Source organism: Botryllus schlosseri, chromosome 15, assembly GCF_051294905.1.
Source record: "Botryllus schlosseri isolate E-star chromosome 15, Bs_hap1, whole genome shotgun sequence".
NCBI lineage: Eukaryota > Metazoa > Chordata > Ascidiacea > Stolidobranchia > Styelidae > Botryllus > Botryllus schlosseri.
The window spans coordinates 22,065,352-22,080,574 of NC_137250.1; the positions used below are offsets into that span (position 1 = coordinate 22,065,352).

A 15,223-nucleotide genomic window follows, 5' to 3' on the forward strand; every position below is an offset into this window, starting at 1 on the left:
GCAGTTTAACTGTCAATAAAGAAGTTAATATTACGGCCCAATAACGTGCAGGAACCTGGTAAACTCATCCGATCACTTTGACTTCTTGCACTGATTTCATTCGTTGCATCGAAATTTCGCGTTGTTTTGAACTGATACAAACAAGGGACTCTTGGAGGTACAGGAGTCCATTGTCCCTTTAATTTTTCACGAGTCTGCGCACACTTACCAACTAACTGTGCAGACCCTTGGACGACGGTGCGTAACGACTAAAATAAAATAAAAAAGTCATCGCTTCGGAGATTTGCTGTGCGCAGAGACAGTGTCAGCATTGCGCATTTGCGCACGTGCGCAGCTTAGAGAGAACACTGTACAGGACTTCCATATACAAGTGAATTATACATTCATATTGAAATAAACCCGATTATTTTCGGCTGACACTCGTCAGGAGGGATCATCTTCAACTGGAAGAGAATTGGAAAGAAAGGGTTGATTAACATTACAAATAATTCGAACTTGAATATAAACCTGGGGTTACCAACCTGTGGGCCTCTTTCAGGGACCATGAAAATCAAAAAATGACAATTAATTAAATTTATAATCTCTATGTTCACTTCACTATAACTGTATACACCAATTTATTAATTAAAATGATGTTTTAAAAAAATTGTCGAAGGTTTAAAAGTAACAGGGTGCCATTCACATTTTTTCTATTTTCAAAGGAAGCCACGGTGTAAAAAGGTTGGGAACGCCTGAAGTTTGAATAGAGGTTCAAGGAGCATTTCTTCCAGCGTACCATAAAGTGCTTTTACGTGACGCACAGAGGAAGGAATATATCATGGTCGATGCTGTCTCGATGATCCTATATTACGCCCTTTCGTGTTAACCTCAGTGGTTATTAGCTGATTGTCACATGATTTAGAATTTACAGCAACTTCCTAAAGATCCAAATACTGTGAATCGCAGATAGTTTACCAATAGATTTATTGCACTAAAAAAGCTATACGGTATTTTATATCAGTCCGGACACTGCGTATTCTCCCAGCATCAGCGTCGTGTCGTCATTGACGTCTTCAAGATGAACCTTCTCGCAGGATATTCCTCTCAGGCGTACCATCTGTCCCGACGAACATCGTCAATTAGGTACTGTACTTTGTTGTATCTCTGATAACGATATCGCTTAAATCCTTCGCGTAAGTTACTCGTTACGAGATACAGAGTCGCTACCACGATCAGTATACCGAATAATAAAAACGTTAACGGGATTCCAGTGTTCCCCTCGTTCAAACTTCTGGCTTGTTCGTGATCTGATAGTGTTGTGTTGGTACCTTGACTTCCTTCTCGTTTAGGAATCGCATCTGAGGTAGTATTGGTTGACAGTGGTTGAATAGGTCGTAGGTGTTTTGCTGTGGTAGTCTTAGCCGAATTCAATTCTTTAGAATCGTCCAAAACCAGTGTGTTGAATACGGGGCCTGTTGCCGGTACCGTTTTCGTGGTTGCGTTTGATTTTGATGCTTGTGCGTGAATGGACGGCTCCAAAGGTAACTTATCAGCAGGTTTACTTGATTTCAAAGGCGGTGATGAAACTTTGGATGGTATATCATGGATAGTAGTTGTTTTCACTGTAGTAGGAGATGTGGCTGCAGATACAGGAGATTTTAGGCTAGTTTTCTCAGTGTGCGGTGAAGACGTAGTCGTTGATGCGGCAGTTAGTGGTGCAGATGTGGTTGTTGTGGTTGTAGATACTGTCGATTTTAGGCTAGTTTTATCTGTTTGCGGTGAAGACATAGTCGTTGATGTGGTAGTTAGTGGGACAGATGTGGTTGTAGGAGCAGGTGGTGTGGGTGTAGTAGTATATGGTGTAGATGTGATAGTTGTCCGTGTAGATGTGGTAGCTGCTGATGTGGATGTGGTAGTTGTATGTGTAGATGTGGTCGTCGGTAGTGTAGAAGTCGCCGTTTTAGTTGTAGACTTGACCGTAGTCGGTGTGACTCTAGCCGTGGTTGAAGTTGTTATCGTTGGTAGCTGAGTTGTAGTTTTAATAGTAGATGGTGCCTTGGTAGTTGTCGGTGTACTTTCCGGTGTATTGATTGGTTCCGGCGATACGGTAGGCCTGTACAGGATGTAGACATATGAGCCTTTGCTGTCTTTGGTCGGGCATTCGCCATCGCAAGCGTAGTGGAGACATTGAGAGTTTTGCAGAGTAAACGTCACGGTCGAACATGATTCTAGAAATAATAAGCTGTCACGAATTTGATAAAGCAAAATATTCGATAGAGCTAGATGTCTACGGGTTACTGCTGAACCTGACGAACAAGGTCGTATTCATAGCACGGATAGTACGTCTTCATTTTTGCGTCGGTTTATACGACCATTGGTTATCAATTGATCGTTTTGCGAAGCATACTTGTGCGCTGGATAACGGTCAAATAAAATTTCTTGTAAATTAAGATTCTACTCATTAGTTGTATCGGCGCTATGTAACCGCGAAGACGCGAACCAAAATTTATTTCCTCTCTCTCTCTCTCCCTCTCTCTCTCTCTCCCAAACACAATTGCCCCTTTAACGTGCTATTATGTGATATAACTGGCATTATAGGCACTCTATGATTAGATTTGACAAGATGCAGTTTGCAATTTAAAATGAAAGCGTGAAGAAACCAAACATTTCTATCACCTATGTGCCAAATTTTTAGTTTATATTTAAAAGTATTCGCAATGACTTACCTATAATATGGAGCTTTGTGTGTGCAAAATAAATACCAAATTAGATTCACCACTAACCAGACATGGAAATAATCTGTTCCCCAATGAATAATCGTCAAATCATAGCAGCTTGTTTTATTTATATATTTGTTCTTTATATGAAGACGCAGGCCTATAGGTCCAGGTCGTACTCGAAGCGCCCGTATTTCGGACCGTACTTTTCCAAAATCGAGACCTGACGTCCCAAATACCCTGTTATCCTACCGGGTGGGCCTTTCGGGGCCTACGATAGGCCTCGGGTCATTCTATGCTTGATTCAGTTCAAGGGAAATGGATATGAGACGGTGAGTCAATATGAAACCTTAGACTTGTGAAATTCGCTTTAAGGTGCCAACTATACAAGCCCTTATCAACTTCGATTCCCTCACATCCCTGTATATAGTTGAAATCCACTGGAACCGGTTAGCTCATGGCAATAATATAATCAGTTAGAATGATATTGTTTGGTATATGGCGCATACTAAACGAAGATTCGATGTATAATCTACTTCGAAAATTGCGTGTATGCTCTGTTTGGCGATCGTGTTCTCAAATCAAATAACGTTTATCATAACATCCTGATGATATCCCGATTCAAATTGTAGCGGTATTCAACACGTCTAGCATTGTTTCAGAGTTTCCAGAGCTGCTTTAGCCGTCGATCCATTATACAATTGTATAGGAAATGATGGTATATAACACGATGTATAATGCACCGTTTCTGATAAAAATTATGATGCAATGTGAAGTTGAACATGCGCACTGCGCAGTGCAAATCATGTTAAATATAGCAGAACGATCAGCTTTATCCATGGGTAATCTACTGTCGCACCTTGGTATAGTCTTCGAAAGTTCGCAGTGCAAATTCTAGGTCTTGATCTACTTATAGCGCTGTGTCAACGTATTCAAACATCTTTATAAAGAATAGATTTCGCATCAGTATAGTCAGTGGAAACTGCCTTCGACTCGCTCTCCTACCTTGGAACTAAGATTTAAGGAACTAACAAGAGATAAAAATGCCAACCATTCCCCAGTTGTGACTAAAAGAACAGTATATACATTTCGCTTATTGCTTTTACTAATACCACCTCGCCGGATTTTGCATATGTTATACCGTATTAGTGGTATTACATTCGTACGACTGTAAGTAATTTCATGTGCGTTTTAACGGACTTGAACAAATTCTCAACTTTTGTAACTGAACCATTGCTAAAATTAGTTGAGCATCCCTGCTTATCTTATCAAGCAGGTATCAAGTATACGGACGCTGGTGCATGCCAGTAAACAATTCATACCGAAAGCACATATGTATAAAGTTACATATATATAAATTGATACAATGTTACATTTATAATTGATACAATGGCTACGCATATAAAACTGATCTAGCGGGATTTACTTGGCTATTGTAAATAGATAGTTAGTTGGTCAAGTATACGGAGGTAGCTATACATGCCAGTAAATTATTCCCATCGAAAGCACCCCGTATAATTATACGAATTGATACAATGTTTGCATGTATATAACATGATAACATGAATACAAGTATATATGTTGCATATATATATATAACTAAACAAGCCATTTGGGGTAGAGATATTCAGAAGAATGCGAAACAATAACTTCATATTGTTAATTTATTCGCTAAAAGCTTTTCGACTGACTCTGATCAGTAGCTAATGTCAGTAATAGGGTGAATCAAATTCGCTCCGCGATATATATAACTTCCTACAATGGTTATAAATGTGTGTGTTATATACATATAGCTTGCTAAGATGGCAGTAATAGGGTGAGTTAAATTCATTCCGCGATATATAGAACGTCCTGCAATGGTTATAAATGTATGTGTTATATACATATAACTTGCTAGGTAGAATGATTATTGGTTATAAATGTATTACATTTTGTTACACATAGATAACTTGAAGCAGTGGTTTGTGTGCGTAATATATAATAATTCAGATCGGAACACACCTGTCTTACAGCAGTCTTTCAGACATTGTAACGGAGACGGGGCACTGTAAGTCTTGATCAGAGTCACCCCTTCCGTAACGACAAATCCGAATTCGTCGTAATCAACATCTTTGTTGAACTTCAAGTCCGCTGTGCAGTCCCCGGCTGTTAACGACGACCCTGCAGCAAGCCGTAAAACGACCAAAACGTTCACTACAATTTCAACATTCCTCATTACTTCGCCAAGACTTAACCGTTACGCATAGCACTTGGTCGCTGAAGTAATCTCGACCACGAATAAATAGAAAGTCGATTCGCGTACGAACAATGAAGCCGTGGTGTTGTGTCAAGCCTATTTCTTCACGAACTTGTCGATGCGGAACGTATTTGCTTGACGTTGTCGTTTATGTGCGAATAATAATAATTCAATCATGACGAATGCCATAGGGAAGTCATAGTTCCAATGGGACTGGACAAAGCTGGATTATTGCTTCCTGGTTTCTGACCACTGTTCGAAGAATCGCTGTTGAACAAAGTCTCGTGTTTATTCAATCAAGGGCACCGAGCTTCCAACTGCAGACTTGGACGATTAGATGTTATTAATTGGTCGCGGGCCACTTTTCAATTTCGTGGAGGCCGCGGGCCACATGAATTCGATATCGAGATAAAATAGGACACACAGTTTAACGACCACGTTTTTATAGCGCCGCGTCAGTACAATGCTGTGCTCTCTGACATGGTGGCCGGGTACATGTTACCACAAAAGAAATAAAATATCTTGATCATCACGTTCATTATATTTTGAACTATGAGCTGCGCGCGATGCCTGACAATACTTTTCAGCGACTAAAGAATCTATATTGGGGTTACCTATAGACACGGTATTTGCTGGAAAACTATCTGCTCGTAAAGCTTGATGTTGTGGGGAAGCCATATGCGGGTTTCTAAGCGTCTCGCTCTTGGGTCCAATGCTTGTCAATTTCAAGGCAATATGCCCTTAATATCAGCTGATTCTTCCTCCACGGAATGCTATTACCATCGTCAAAGCCGTATCAGCTATAGTGAGGAAAAGTGAAGTTGGGAACAGGAGAAGAGCTTATTTTGAACAACAACAACGATATATTAAACCTAATTTCAGCATTTCAAAATGCTGTACCAAGCGTTCTTCGGAAATCTCAAATCAAGTCGCGGGCAAAATATAACCTCGCGGGCCGCGTGTTGGTGACCCCTGACTGACATTCATAGCACTGTGCAGGGTTTCCGCTCCTTACCAAGAACAGGTAACTCTCTCCCTCCGGGACTCACACAACCGTCTCCAAGTTCAGTTGCGCGTTGAAGCGCCAATCTTCGCGTCGAGGCTCGGAAATATTAACCTGATTCCCGTTAAGCCTCAACGGGGGCGAAGGCGAGCAAGCAATCGAAAACTGCGTTCGCATGGTTGGTATAGGGTCGACTGACCCATGTTTAACTGCTGATTCATATCGACCCATTCTCCAATTCTACCTTCACAGCCCTCATTTGAATATTTGCTACTGCGACAGCATTGGTGACTACTGAATTAGACTAATTAGGGTAAAATGCCGGTAAACTAAGTCTAATCTAGTTCGTGAATTGTTTAGATGCTCCCATTATGATTCTGATCGATGATGATATGATTCCTGAAAACGCTACAGAAGTTTATGGTGCGGAACGAGCCACGCTCGTCGTGTACGGACATTTCCCATTCTCACGATTACGAGTAGAATTCCGATATGATATGAACTTGATTTTTGTGATATTTCTTTTTTAATTCGGGATGTATTCAATTGCCAAGTTTTTGCGTGTTCAGAATTTCTTCGAATGCGTAAATCGATTCTGCATCGCTGCTGAGATTCTGCCTCAATGCACTACTTTCGCAGTCGACAGTCGTTCAATATTATTTTATTGATAAACCAAATTTTCGATCAATATTGCAAATTGCCCGATACTTGCACTCAATATCGAATTGCATGAAACTCTTATTCAGCATACAAAACAGTCTAACTCTCAGTTAGTCAACGTTAATGAAGAAAGAAATCGCTACCCGAACTAGGAACTATACTATGCCTATACAAATGAAAGAAATAGACGCCAATCCGACTACAAAAAAACAGCAGCACCACGACATTATATTCCAGGACCTATGCGAATATAATAATCGATCGCGTTCCAAGGTAAAGAGATCGGATTAAAACAGGTGGTCTATATCGCAATGTAGCAATCATGCTCCATCATGTGTTCGATGGGAGTGATGCGTACGGAGGTTTGACTACGGATGCTGTTGAAATAGTACTATTCGCACAGTTAACGCTAATATAGTGAACGAATACGTTGAAGGTTAGGTCTGCAGACATGTAAACGAAGAAATATTTCCTACTGAACATTGATCTATATCCAATACTAGTATATGCGTTGTCAAGAGCGCTGAATAGTCAGAGTCACGGCACCAGCATGATACAAATAGACGTTAATGAATGTCTAAGCGCACACTTTCTGCTTGGCGAAAGAACATAATTAGTATAGGCCTGGCCTCGTTTATATAGGTAGTGAATACGGTATAGTTGAGCTACCGTATACCGAAGCGCAAGTGCCTTCATATTCATACAGTAATCGGTATCTTTTACGCGACCACAAATAATATAATGTTAGCTCTGCATTACGATGGTACTCGTATCACTGGAATTAATACCCGATTCAGATTCGTGTACCCGAATCATCGCGCCGAGCCCTAGCCGTAATAAGTGCATGTCGTACAAGAAAAATGGTAACATTTCAACTCTGTTTGCAGCACGTTTTGTCCGAAATAACTGGGCTTTGACTCAAACTCTTCACCGAGGTGGTGTCCGCATCGTCGTCCAAGCGGATATGACGTGCTAGCATCGTAATAGCATCACTGACGTTAGAGCCATCACGAGCGCTTGTCTCCACGAAAAGCACCCCGTAGTTCTGAAAGAAAATGAAAGTATGGTTACGGATGGGCAAATTCGAGGACACGGGTGATTCGTTCCTGGATAGAATGTTAAGCTGCGAGTCAAATCAAGTATGTTCGCGCACCACTCATTTCAGTCTGTACGTTGTTGAATGTTCAAATATGTAACGTTTACGCGACCACAAAAAATATAATGTGGATCTCCCACAAAATTACTCGTACAGTTAAAGATCGGTATTATGTCGAACGATCGGATAGCTCCGATACAATTACCAAATAAGGACCTATTTCACTCTCCGATTTATCGACACGATGTGGATTTCCCACTTTCAGGGCGATTTTTGAGGGCGCTCCTATACCGCGATCGGATTGTAATTTATATTTTCGGATTCAGCGCGGCAGTATAGCTTTCGTTTATTGCCAGTTACAATCGATTTTGCGCATGGGTCGACAGTTATAACCAGGGCTTTGGAGCAGCCGTAAATTTGCATTGCTCCAGCTCCTGAGCTTTCTTCCAGCATACACTAGCTCCGGCTCCAGCTCCGGAGCCCCATTATTGCCACTGCTCCGGCTCTGAAAACTATCGAAGGTGTCGGTCTATATCAAGGGTGGGCAACCCGCGAGAAGGTTTTAAGTAGCCCGCGAGCTAATTTCCCATTATATAATCGAAATCCTGTTATATTATAGAAATTGAATTGCTCAGATTGTGAACTTTGCAAGGCCAACCAAAAATATGATTAGTCTGGCCGCGACACTTGGGATATTGATGACTAAAATATGAGTTCCGACGCATTGGCAGATCCAGGGTCCAGTCACATTTTTAGTAAATCGTCGTACATTACAATAAACTAAAAGAGTAGTAACATTTTTCTTCGCGGTTTGCGTGTTTAATTGTCACTCGATTTCTTGCTTTGTAGCCTACCCCCTCCTGAAAATGAGAAACGCCTGATTTAGCCGATTGAGTCTAACTTCGCAATTACGTGAGAAAGTATTTTCGTGTTTGCGGTTGCGCTCGCAGAAAGATCGTCGACGATGAAATGTAGGCACAAAATGATTGTCGTATATTAGCGGAAACTGCGATATCGATATGTCCAGATGCCGAATAGTCCTGTCATTGCAAACTGAGCCCAGCGGGCGGTAGCCTATACAATCGACCCGCAATATTAGGGTTACCATACGTCCTCTGTTAAGAGGATTTGTCCTCTTTTTTTACTTTTTTGAAAGTGTCCTCGGAGGACGCCCTTTTGTCCTATTTTTTGAGATTTTGTCCTCTTTTTTGAAAATTTAGGTCAGATTTAGAGCAAATTGCGAGTGATATGCCGTAAATTAGCACAGAAGTGACGCTCCGGCGGGTGTTTCGGAGTAAAAAACGGTGTATTTAGCTCTGGGCGGAAAAATGACCTTTTTTTTTTTAGTCATCCACCGATCACAAAGTTGGAGAAATTCACCGGTTTTTGAGAATTCTTCTCCGGTTTTGCAAGTCTCAAATTTCTGAAAAAGTGTCCTCTTTTTAGATTTCCAAAATATGGTAAGCCTACGCCAGGGCTGGCCAACCTTTCCAGCCAAAGGGCCACATTCAATTGCCGAACTTTTGCGCGGGCCACTATCCGCGCGAAGCGCGAAAATTTTTTGAAGTTCATAGGTCAATAATATTGTCACTTGACTATATTGCGGGCCTGCTGTATATCGTTGGGCTAAGTTTGCGAGGGCTGGGCTATTCGGCGCATGGACATATCGATATCGAAAGCTGCGACCAACATGCGTCAATCATTTCATGCCTAGGTTTCATAGTCGACGGTCTTACTGCTAGCGCAAACGCAAGGTCGCATATGTTGAACGACACTTTGTCTCGTAATCGCGAATATAGTTAGACTCAATCTGATACATTGGGTGTTCTTCAATTTTCACAAAAGGGCACCAATTTTAAAAACAAGAAACCGAGTGACAACATATTGCGCCAAGCTTGTAGAAATTTTTTACCTTTGATAAATCTATCGCAAATTATCCTGCTTTATCGTAGTGTACGAAGATATAGGCTACCAATATGTGAATGGTTGATGGATCTGTCAATGAGTCGAAACTGATATTTTAGTCATCACATCTCAAGTGTTGCGGCCAGACTAATCAAATTTTTGGTTGGACTTGCAAGTTCACAATCTGCGCAATCCATTTTTCATGATATTAGAAATTTCGGAAATTACCTCGCGGGCCACTCAAAACCGTCTCGCGGGCCACGGGTTGGCCGGCCCTGGCCTACGCAATATACCAGGTAATAATATAACTTTGAAAATTTTACACGGCTAGTGGGCAGCGCACTCGTTCGTCACTTTCATGTGGCCCTTTAGCCGAAAAGGTTGGCCACCCCTGGTCTAAGTAGATTACTTATTTACCCGTAGATTAGTTATCTATAGTAATCTTGAGTCTGTCAGCCGTCAGTAACATCGGATGCAGCAACGAAGACATAGGTGCCGCCGTGTCGTCTTGTGGCGTCATAATGAATACTTGTCAATTGTCGAAAACGTCATAGTTACACTACAACGCACTGAACTCCATACCATTGCTGTGTACGGTATGAAAATTCTGACGCGGCGTTTTAACACTGGCACTGTACTCGTTAACATTAAGCCATACAGCTCAATTCAATCTTTATAAGCGATTATTATTCAGTTGTAAAGGTAGTAAGAGCAAAGAGCAATATGGGCGGACATCACGACCTGATCAACAGAAATTCGATTTGTACCAAATGGCCAATGGTTTGACGTTCGATATTGGTGCACTCGTTACCAGTCCATTCGCTATTGATCAAGTTTATCGAATCGATGAAATGAAACGAATCGAATTAAACACTGTGCCATGCACATTGCGTCATGCCCATAACGAATTAAACTATGCAGTATTCACATTGCACATTTACAAGTCACAGTGCGCGATAATCCGGAAATACTGGAGTAGCCTATCAAGCAGACATCAAGAATGAATTTGCGAAACAGATGATTACAAATTGGAAATCGCGTATCAAATCAGTAATTTGTCTACAGCATAAAATACCATGGGGTCCTGACATCGCATTGAGTAGCTCGCACCGCGACAATTGTTCGCTGAGTGTAATGGCGTTTTGTGCTACTCTTCTCCCATCCCCTATTCATGCTCGAAAATCCTTACTGGAGTTAATGACGATCATGCGCAGTAATGAATTCAAATTCGCATGCATAATTGCATACTCAATAACACTGTCCAATTTCACGGCCCGATTAAATAACTATCACGAAAGAACGAGTATTTGCTCATCCGATTCATAGCAACGATCAGATGAAATTTTTTGGCTCCGGCTCGTCATATCGACATGTGCAACGAAATAACGTTTTTATCCTCTCTCCCATTTCGTGTAATACATAGTGATCATTATTTTCGAACCGTACAATTGGCCAACAAGGTTGTGCTGGTGATGAAATTGCGGGTATGCCGAATACCCACAATATTCACAGGCATATCCAGCATACCAGGGTTCGGCACTCATGTATGAAAATTGAACATATGACTGCTCTGCTGCTAAATCCCCAGGAACATGGTTAGTCGGAAAAGGCAGCGCCAAAGAGGAAAAGATTCTTAATTTCGCTAAGGCCTGCTGTTGAATTATGTGAGCTCAGCAGATATGGTTAGTTGCATATATAATAGCATCTTATGAAATACGTCGGAGCCGGAGCTACCCCTCAAATAACTAGCTCCAGCTCCGGCCCCGGCTCTGGCTGAATTTTATGTAGAGCTCCGGCTCCGGCTCCAAAGCCCTGGTTATAACAATATACAATTGAATAATATATTCATATTGAAATTGTAGTACGGAGTATTTTCGGTTTGCACTCGTCATGTTCTGCACATCCAGGGGTATGTTCAGTTGTAACATTGCTATATTTGTTATCGGAGCGACCAGAAATTGCTAGTGGCATGCGGTCGCCCCCCATGGATGCGTTTTCCCGAATGTTCAAACTACATGCATAGTATAGGTTAGTTATCTATTTTGTAAGCGAGTCATTTGCGCCACCTAACGACGACATACCGCAGAAAGTTGAGCGCCGTCTTGAGGTCCCACGACTGGTCTGCCGGTTAGCTCCAATTCGTCGCGTAGATCGACTTTGTGCCCACATATCATGATCGGAGTTCCCGGATTTACGGAGTCCTGAAAAGGGCGGTAGTTAGGAAGTAGGAACTTTTCAACTTTTCCAAATCAGATTAGAATTATAGCTACCGTAATTGTCCATGTGTAGCACGCACTACGCACCCATGCATAATATGCACCCTTAAAATGGCTTGCCAAATCTGGGAAAAAGCCTGTACCTATGTTTAATACGCACCCCCTGTACGACCAGATACCCAATTCAGTAATAAGCGAAATTTTCCAAAACGACTTGAGTGCTATATGAAGTGGAAGTGTACTGCTATACTGACCAGTGACCGCCTCTGTGCAAATCGCCCGAGAGTGACTAATAACGAAGTAATGCAGTTGTTTTCTAGGTGGCACGGATGCCGATGTACAAAAGACGCTTACGCCAGTAACAGTTACTCCAATCAAAAACTTTTTTTAATTATATGGGTATACACTATGAGTATAGATAACTAACCACCGTAGGTTAGTTATCTATACTATGAGACTTTGGGAAGTAGTCCGTGGGGTACAACTGTAGTGCGACACACGGTATACTCACATTGATCGTCTCCATCCAATCGCGCACGTTTATAAACGATGTCTGGTTGGTGCAGTCGTACAGGAGCAGCACGGCTTCCGCTCGTCTGAAATAGGACGCCGATATGCTGCGGAACCTCTCTTGGCCGGCGGTGTCCCAGATTTGAAGCGATATGGACTTGTCGTGCTCGAGCTGGATCGTCTTTATTTGAAAGTCGACTCCTGTCAATGAAAGTCGTTAGAAGCTGAGTCCCGTTTAGTTCATAGCAAATCAGAGCCCAGTCTCATTACCATGAGAATGGCAAATGACTCTACAGCAGAGGTCTCAAACTCAAATGTGGTCGTGGGCCAATTTTCCAGTTTTTGACGACGCCGCGGGCCGCAGCATCAATAAGGCTATTTCATGTCTTTCCAAGTAGGCCTTTTGACGGGATGAAGTTGTGCTATTAAAAGTGAGCTGATACAGCAGACTGACATTCAGCACACATCATAGAAATGTGATTTACTCTTGTATCAATTTAGGCCTGGCATGAAAAAATCATCGCATTTATAACTATTTTAATAGAAATGTTGTTGTACTTGATATATAATAATTATAAGATGTAGAAGCCATGTGAGCGGAAAAATATATAATGTTATCATAAAAGCTATCACGTTATAATTTTGCAGCTACTATGAAGATTGTGAATTTAACAGATTGATATTTATTATAATAATAGAGATTGATCTGAAATCACAGCATTTGGGGTTCAGCAGTGTAGCCCAATCAAGGATTCGGGTATACTCCTGATAAGTGGGTTATTAAGCTGGTCAATTACCTTCGAATATAGAGCGGAAAAAGAACAATATAAATATAATAATGAATGTGTCATAGGTATAGAAATGACGGAACACCGAACAGCCCATTGTTGTTACATCTTGGAGCGTAGCACTACGGCACTCAATACCTTTAAGTAGCCTAATAACATGATTCAGCGACCCAAGATGTAACTAATAGATTGCCAATGGTTGCAATAACTACTTGCTTAGTAAGCGAAGTACCATGCTGCGACCTTCTGGTCTACTACTATTCTCATGACTACGTGTCCACTCGGGTCATTTTCATTTGGCCATTGAGTCAGCCCGAGTAGGAGTAATTCTATTAAAAGTCGCGTCCAAGTCTAACTCACAAATTTCAGTCACGAATCGTTTAAGCATAGTGCTGTAAACGGCTATCGTCTAAGGGTCAGGGTTTATCATCATGAATTGGAAATGTGGCGAAATAGTGAAACTTCTACTGCATATGGACGCGGATAGTGAAGTCTAATGAAAAGTTCCAGGCTTTCGGATCAATTTAAGAGCGAATTTTCACTTTAAAACCTGAAAAGATATATGTACCACTTATATATTGTAAAATTATTGAAAATTTAAAATGTCGTCGCGGGCCGCACAAAATGATCTGGCGGGCCGCGTGTTTGAGACCTCTGCTCTACAGCAAGCTTGACTCGTTTCGCATTATACAGTTCCCCTGTAGCATTTGCAGTAAAACTATGATTAGATTAGACTAAGATTAGAATTAAAATAAGAGAATAAAACATTTCACAAATTAGATTTGAATTAGATTACCGGCATTCTCTCTAATTATTCTGATTACACAACTAGGACCATTTAATTGACCAAGTCTGAGTTTAGAGCCCTTGCTAAGAGCACAATAGCAGCGGTTATTAAACACTGATCTATAGTGTATAATAGGTGTGCTTGAGGATGTAACCTCGATTAAGGGTGGAGCCCAATTCTTTTCCTCAACTAAGTACTGCTTAAATGCGAATCTCCACTCAACTAAAAATCGATTGGTACTCAGCGTTGAGTGCGCGCCAATTCTCTCTGCTCAGTTAAGTATCGATTTCCAGGCGTCGTTTTCCGAGATAGCGTTGCCAGATTTTTTTTTGCCTTCGACCGGACACGCGTGAGCGATTTTGTCATGACAACACGACGCTGTCGTCCCCATTTCGTCACTGACCTACAAAGTAGACGCAGTTCTCACTGATTTATCTAAATGCAATGAATGCCCTCAGCTGATCCACACTCTTTGAAGATGACCCAATTGAAATATATAAATCCTTGAAGATACCCGGAACGTTCCTATGCCCCACAGAAGTATATTTGCAAGACGCTACAAACCCATTCGAAATTTATGAAGATAAGTTTCACAGCAGGCGAACACGTAAGTGCAAGCCTGAAAGAACTAAAGAATCCATCTATATCGTGAGAACAAATTGAAAAATTACCATATTTTCAGGATTTCTTTCTAATTCTCTTTGAACCATTCACTTTGCTCCTCTACCATTCAACTTCCCGAAATACCCAGATATTTTCTCGCTTAAATATTCAGTATTTCTTGTTTCCAATAGCTTATTGCTGCTATCGTCTAAATTGGCTTGAAGGTATAGCGACTCCATCCCAACACAGCACTGATATTACCATGCACTTGCAGGAACTCTATCAGCTGATCGAGGTTCATGCTAGGGGTCTGTTCAAGATGCTTCGTCTATTTAATTGTGGGAAGAGCATGTGTAATATTAATAATAATCGTTAAGTTATATTTTTCATCTGAACAAGTCACACACATTGTAGAATGCGATAAGACACAATATGCGGTGTAATGAACAGATATGAGGATATCGAACGACACGCAGTTGCGATCTTTCTTTTTATACTGACATCCACCTCGGCCTAGAGTGCCCGATGTCACAGTTCTATTTGATGTTGATCTTTTTGAAGCCACGGCCCTTTCTAGTTCTTTCCATTCCTTGTGAGTGCTTTGTTTCGTCGGGTATTTTTCTGGGCTTTTTTGTCGCCGTAAAAATGGCGACGGCGGGGGATGCTAGCGCATTGAGATTGCAGAAGTTACCGCTCCGGTATACCGCGATGCCGTACGACAAG

At 41.4% G+C, this 15,223-nt stretch overlaps 2 protein-coding genes across 2 annotated transcripts in view; both read right to left on the reverse strand.

Annotated features, from left to right (window-relative positions):
- Window positions 1–946: 946 nt before the first annotated feature.
- Window positions 947–5,024, reverse strand: LOC145457904 (uncharacterized). The gene is made up of 2 exons (XM_080336198.1): window positions 4,698–5,024; window positions 947–2,207 (listed from the first exon to the last, which is right to left on the reverse strand). Exons 1-2 carry the CDS (start codon window positions 4,909–4,911, stop codon window positions 1,084–1,086), a joined length of 1,338 nt encoding a protein of 445 aa, XP_080192324.1. The 5' UTR covers window positions 4,912–5,024; the 3' UTR covers window positions 947–1,083.
- Window positions 5,025–6,581: 1,557 nt separating this feature from the next.
- The window catches only part of LOC145457903 (ras and EF-hand domain-containing protein-like), a 36,219-nt gene continuing 27,577 nt past the window's right edge, over window positions 6,582–15,223 (reverse strand). Inside the window, exons 10-12 of the mRNA XM_080336197.1 lie at window positions 12,324–12,523; window positions 11,678–11,797; window positions 6,582–7,640 (exon numbers count right to left, since the gene is read on the reverse strand). Of these exons, the coding sequence (XP_080192323.1) occupies window positions 7,467–7,640; window positions 11,678–11,797; window positions 12,324–12,523 (494 nt within the window). The 3' untranslated portion in view covers window positions 6,582–7,466. The remainder of the gene's footprint in view (window positions 7,641–11,677; window positions 11,798–12,323; window positions 12,524–15,223) is intronic.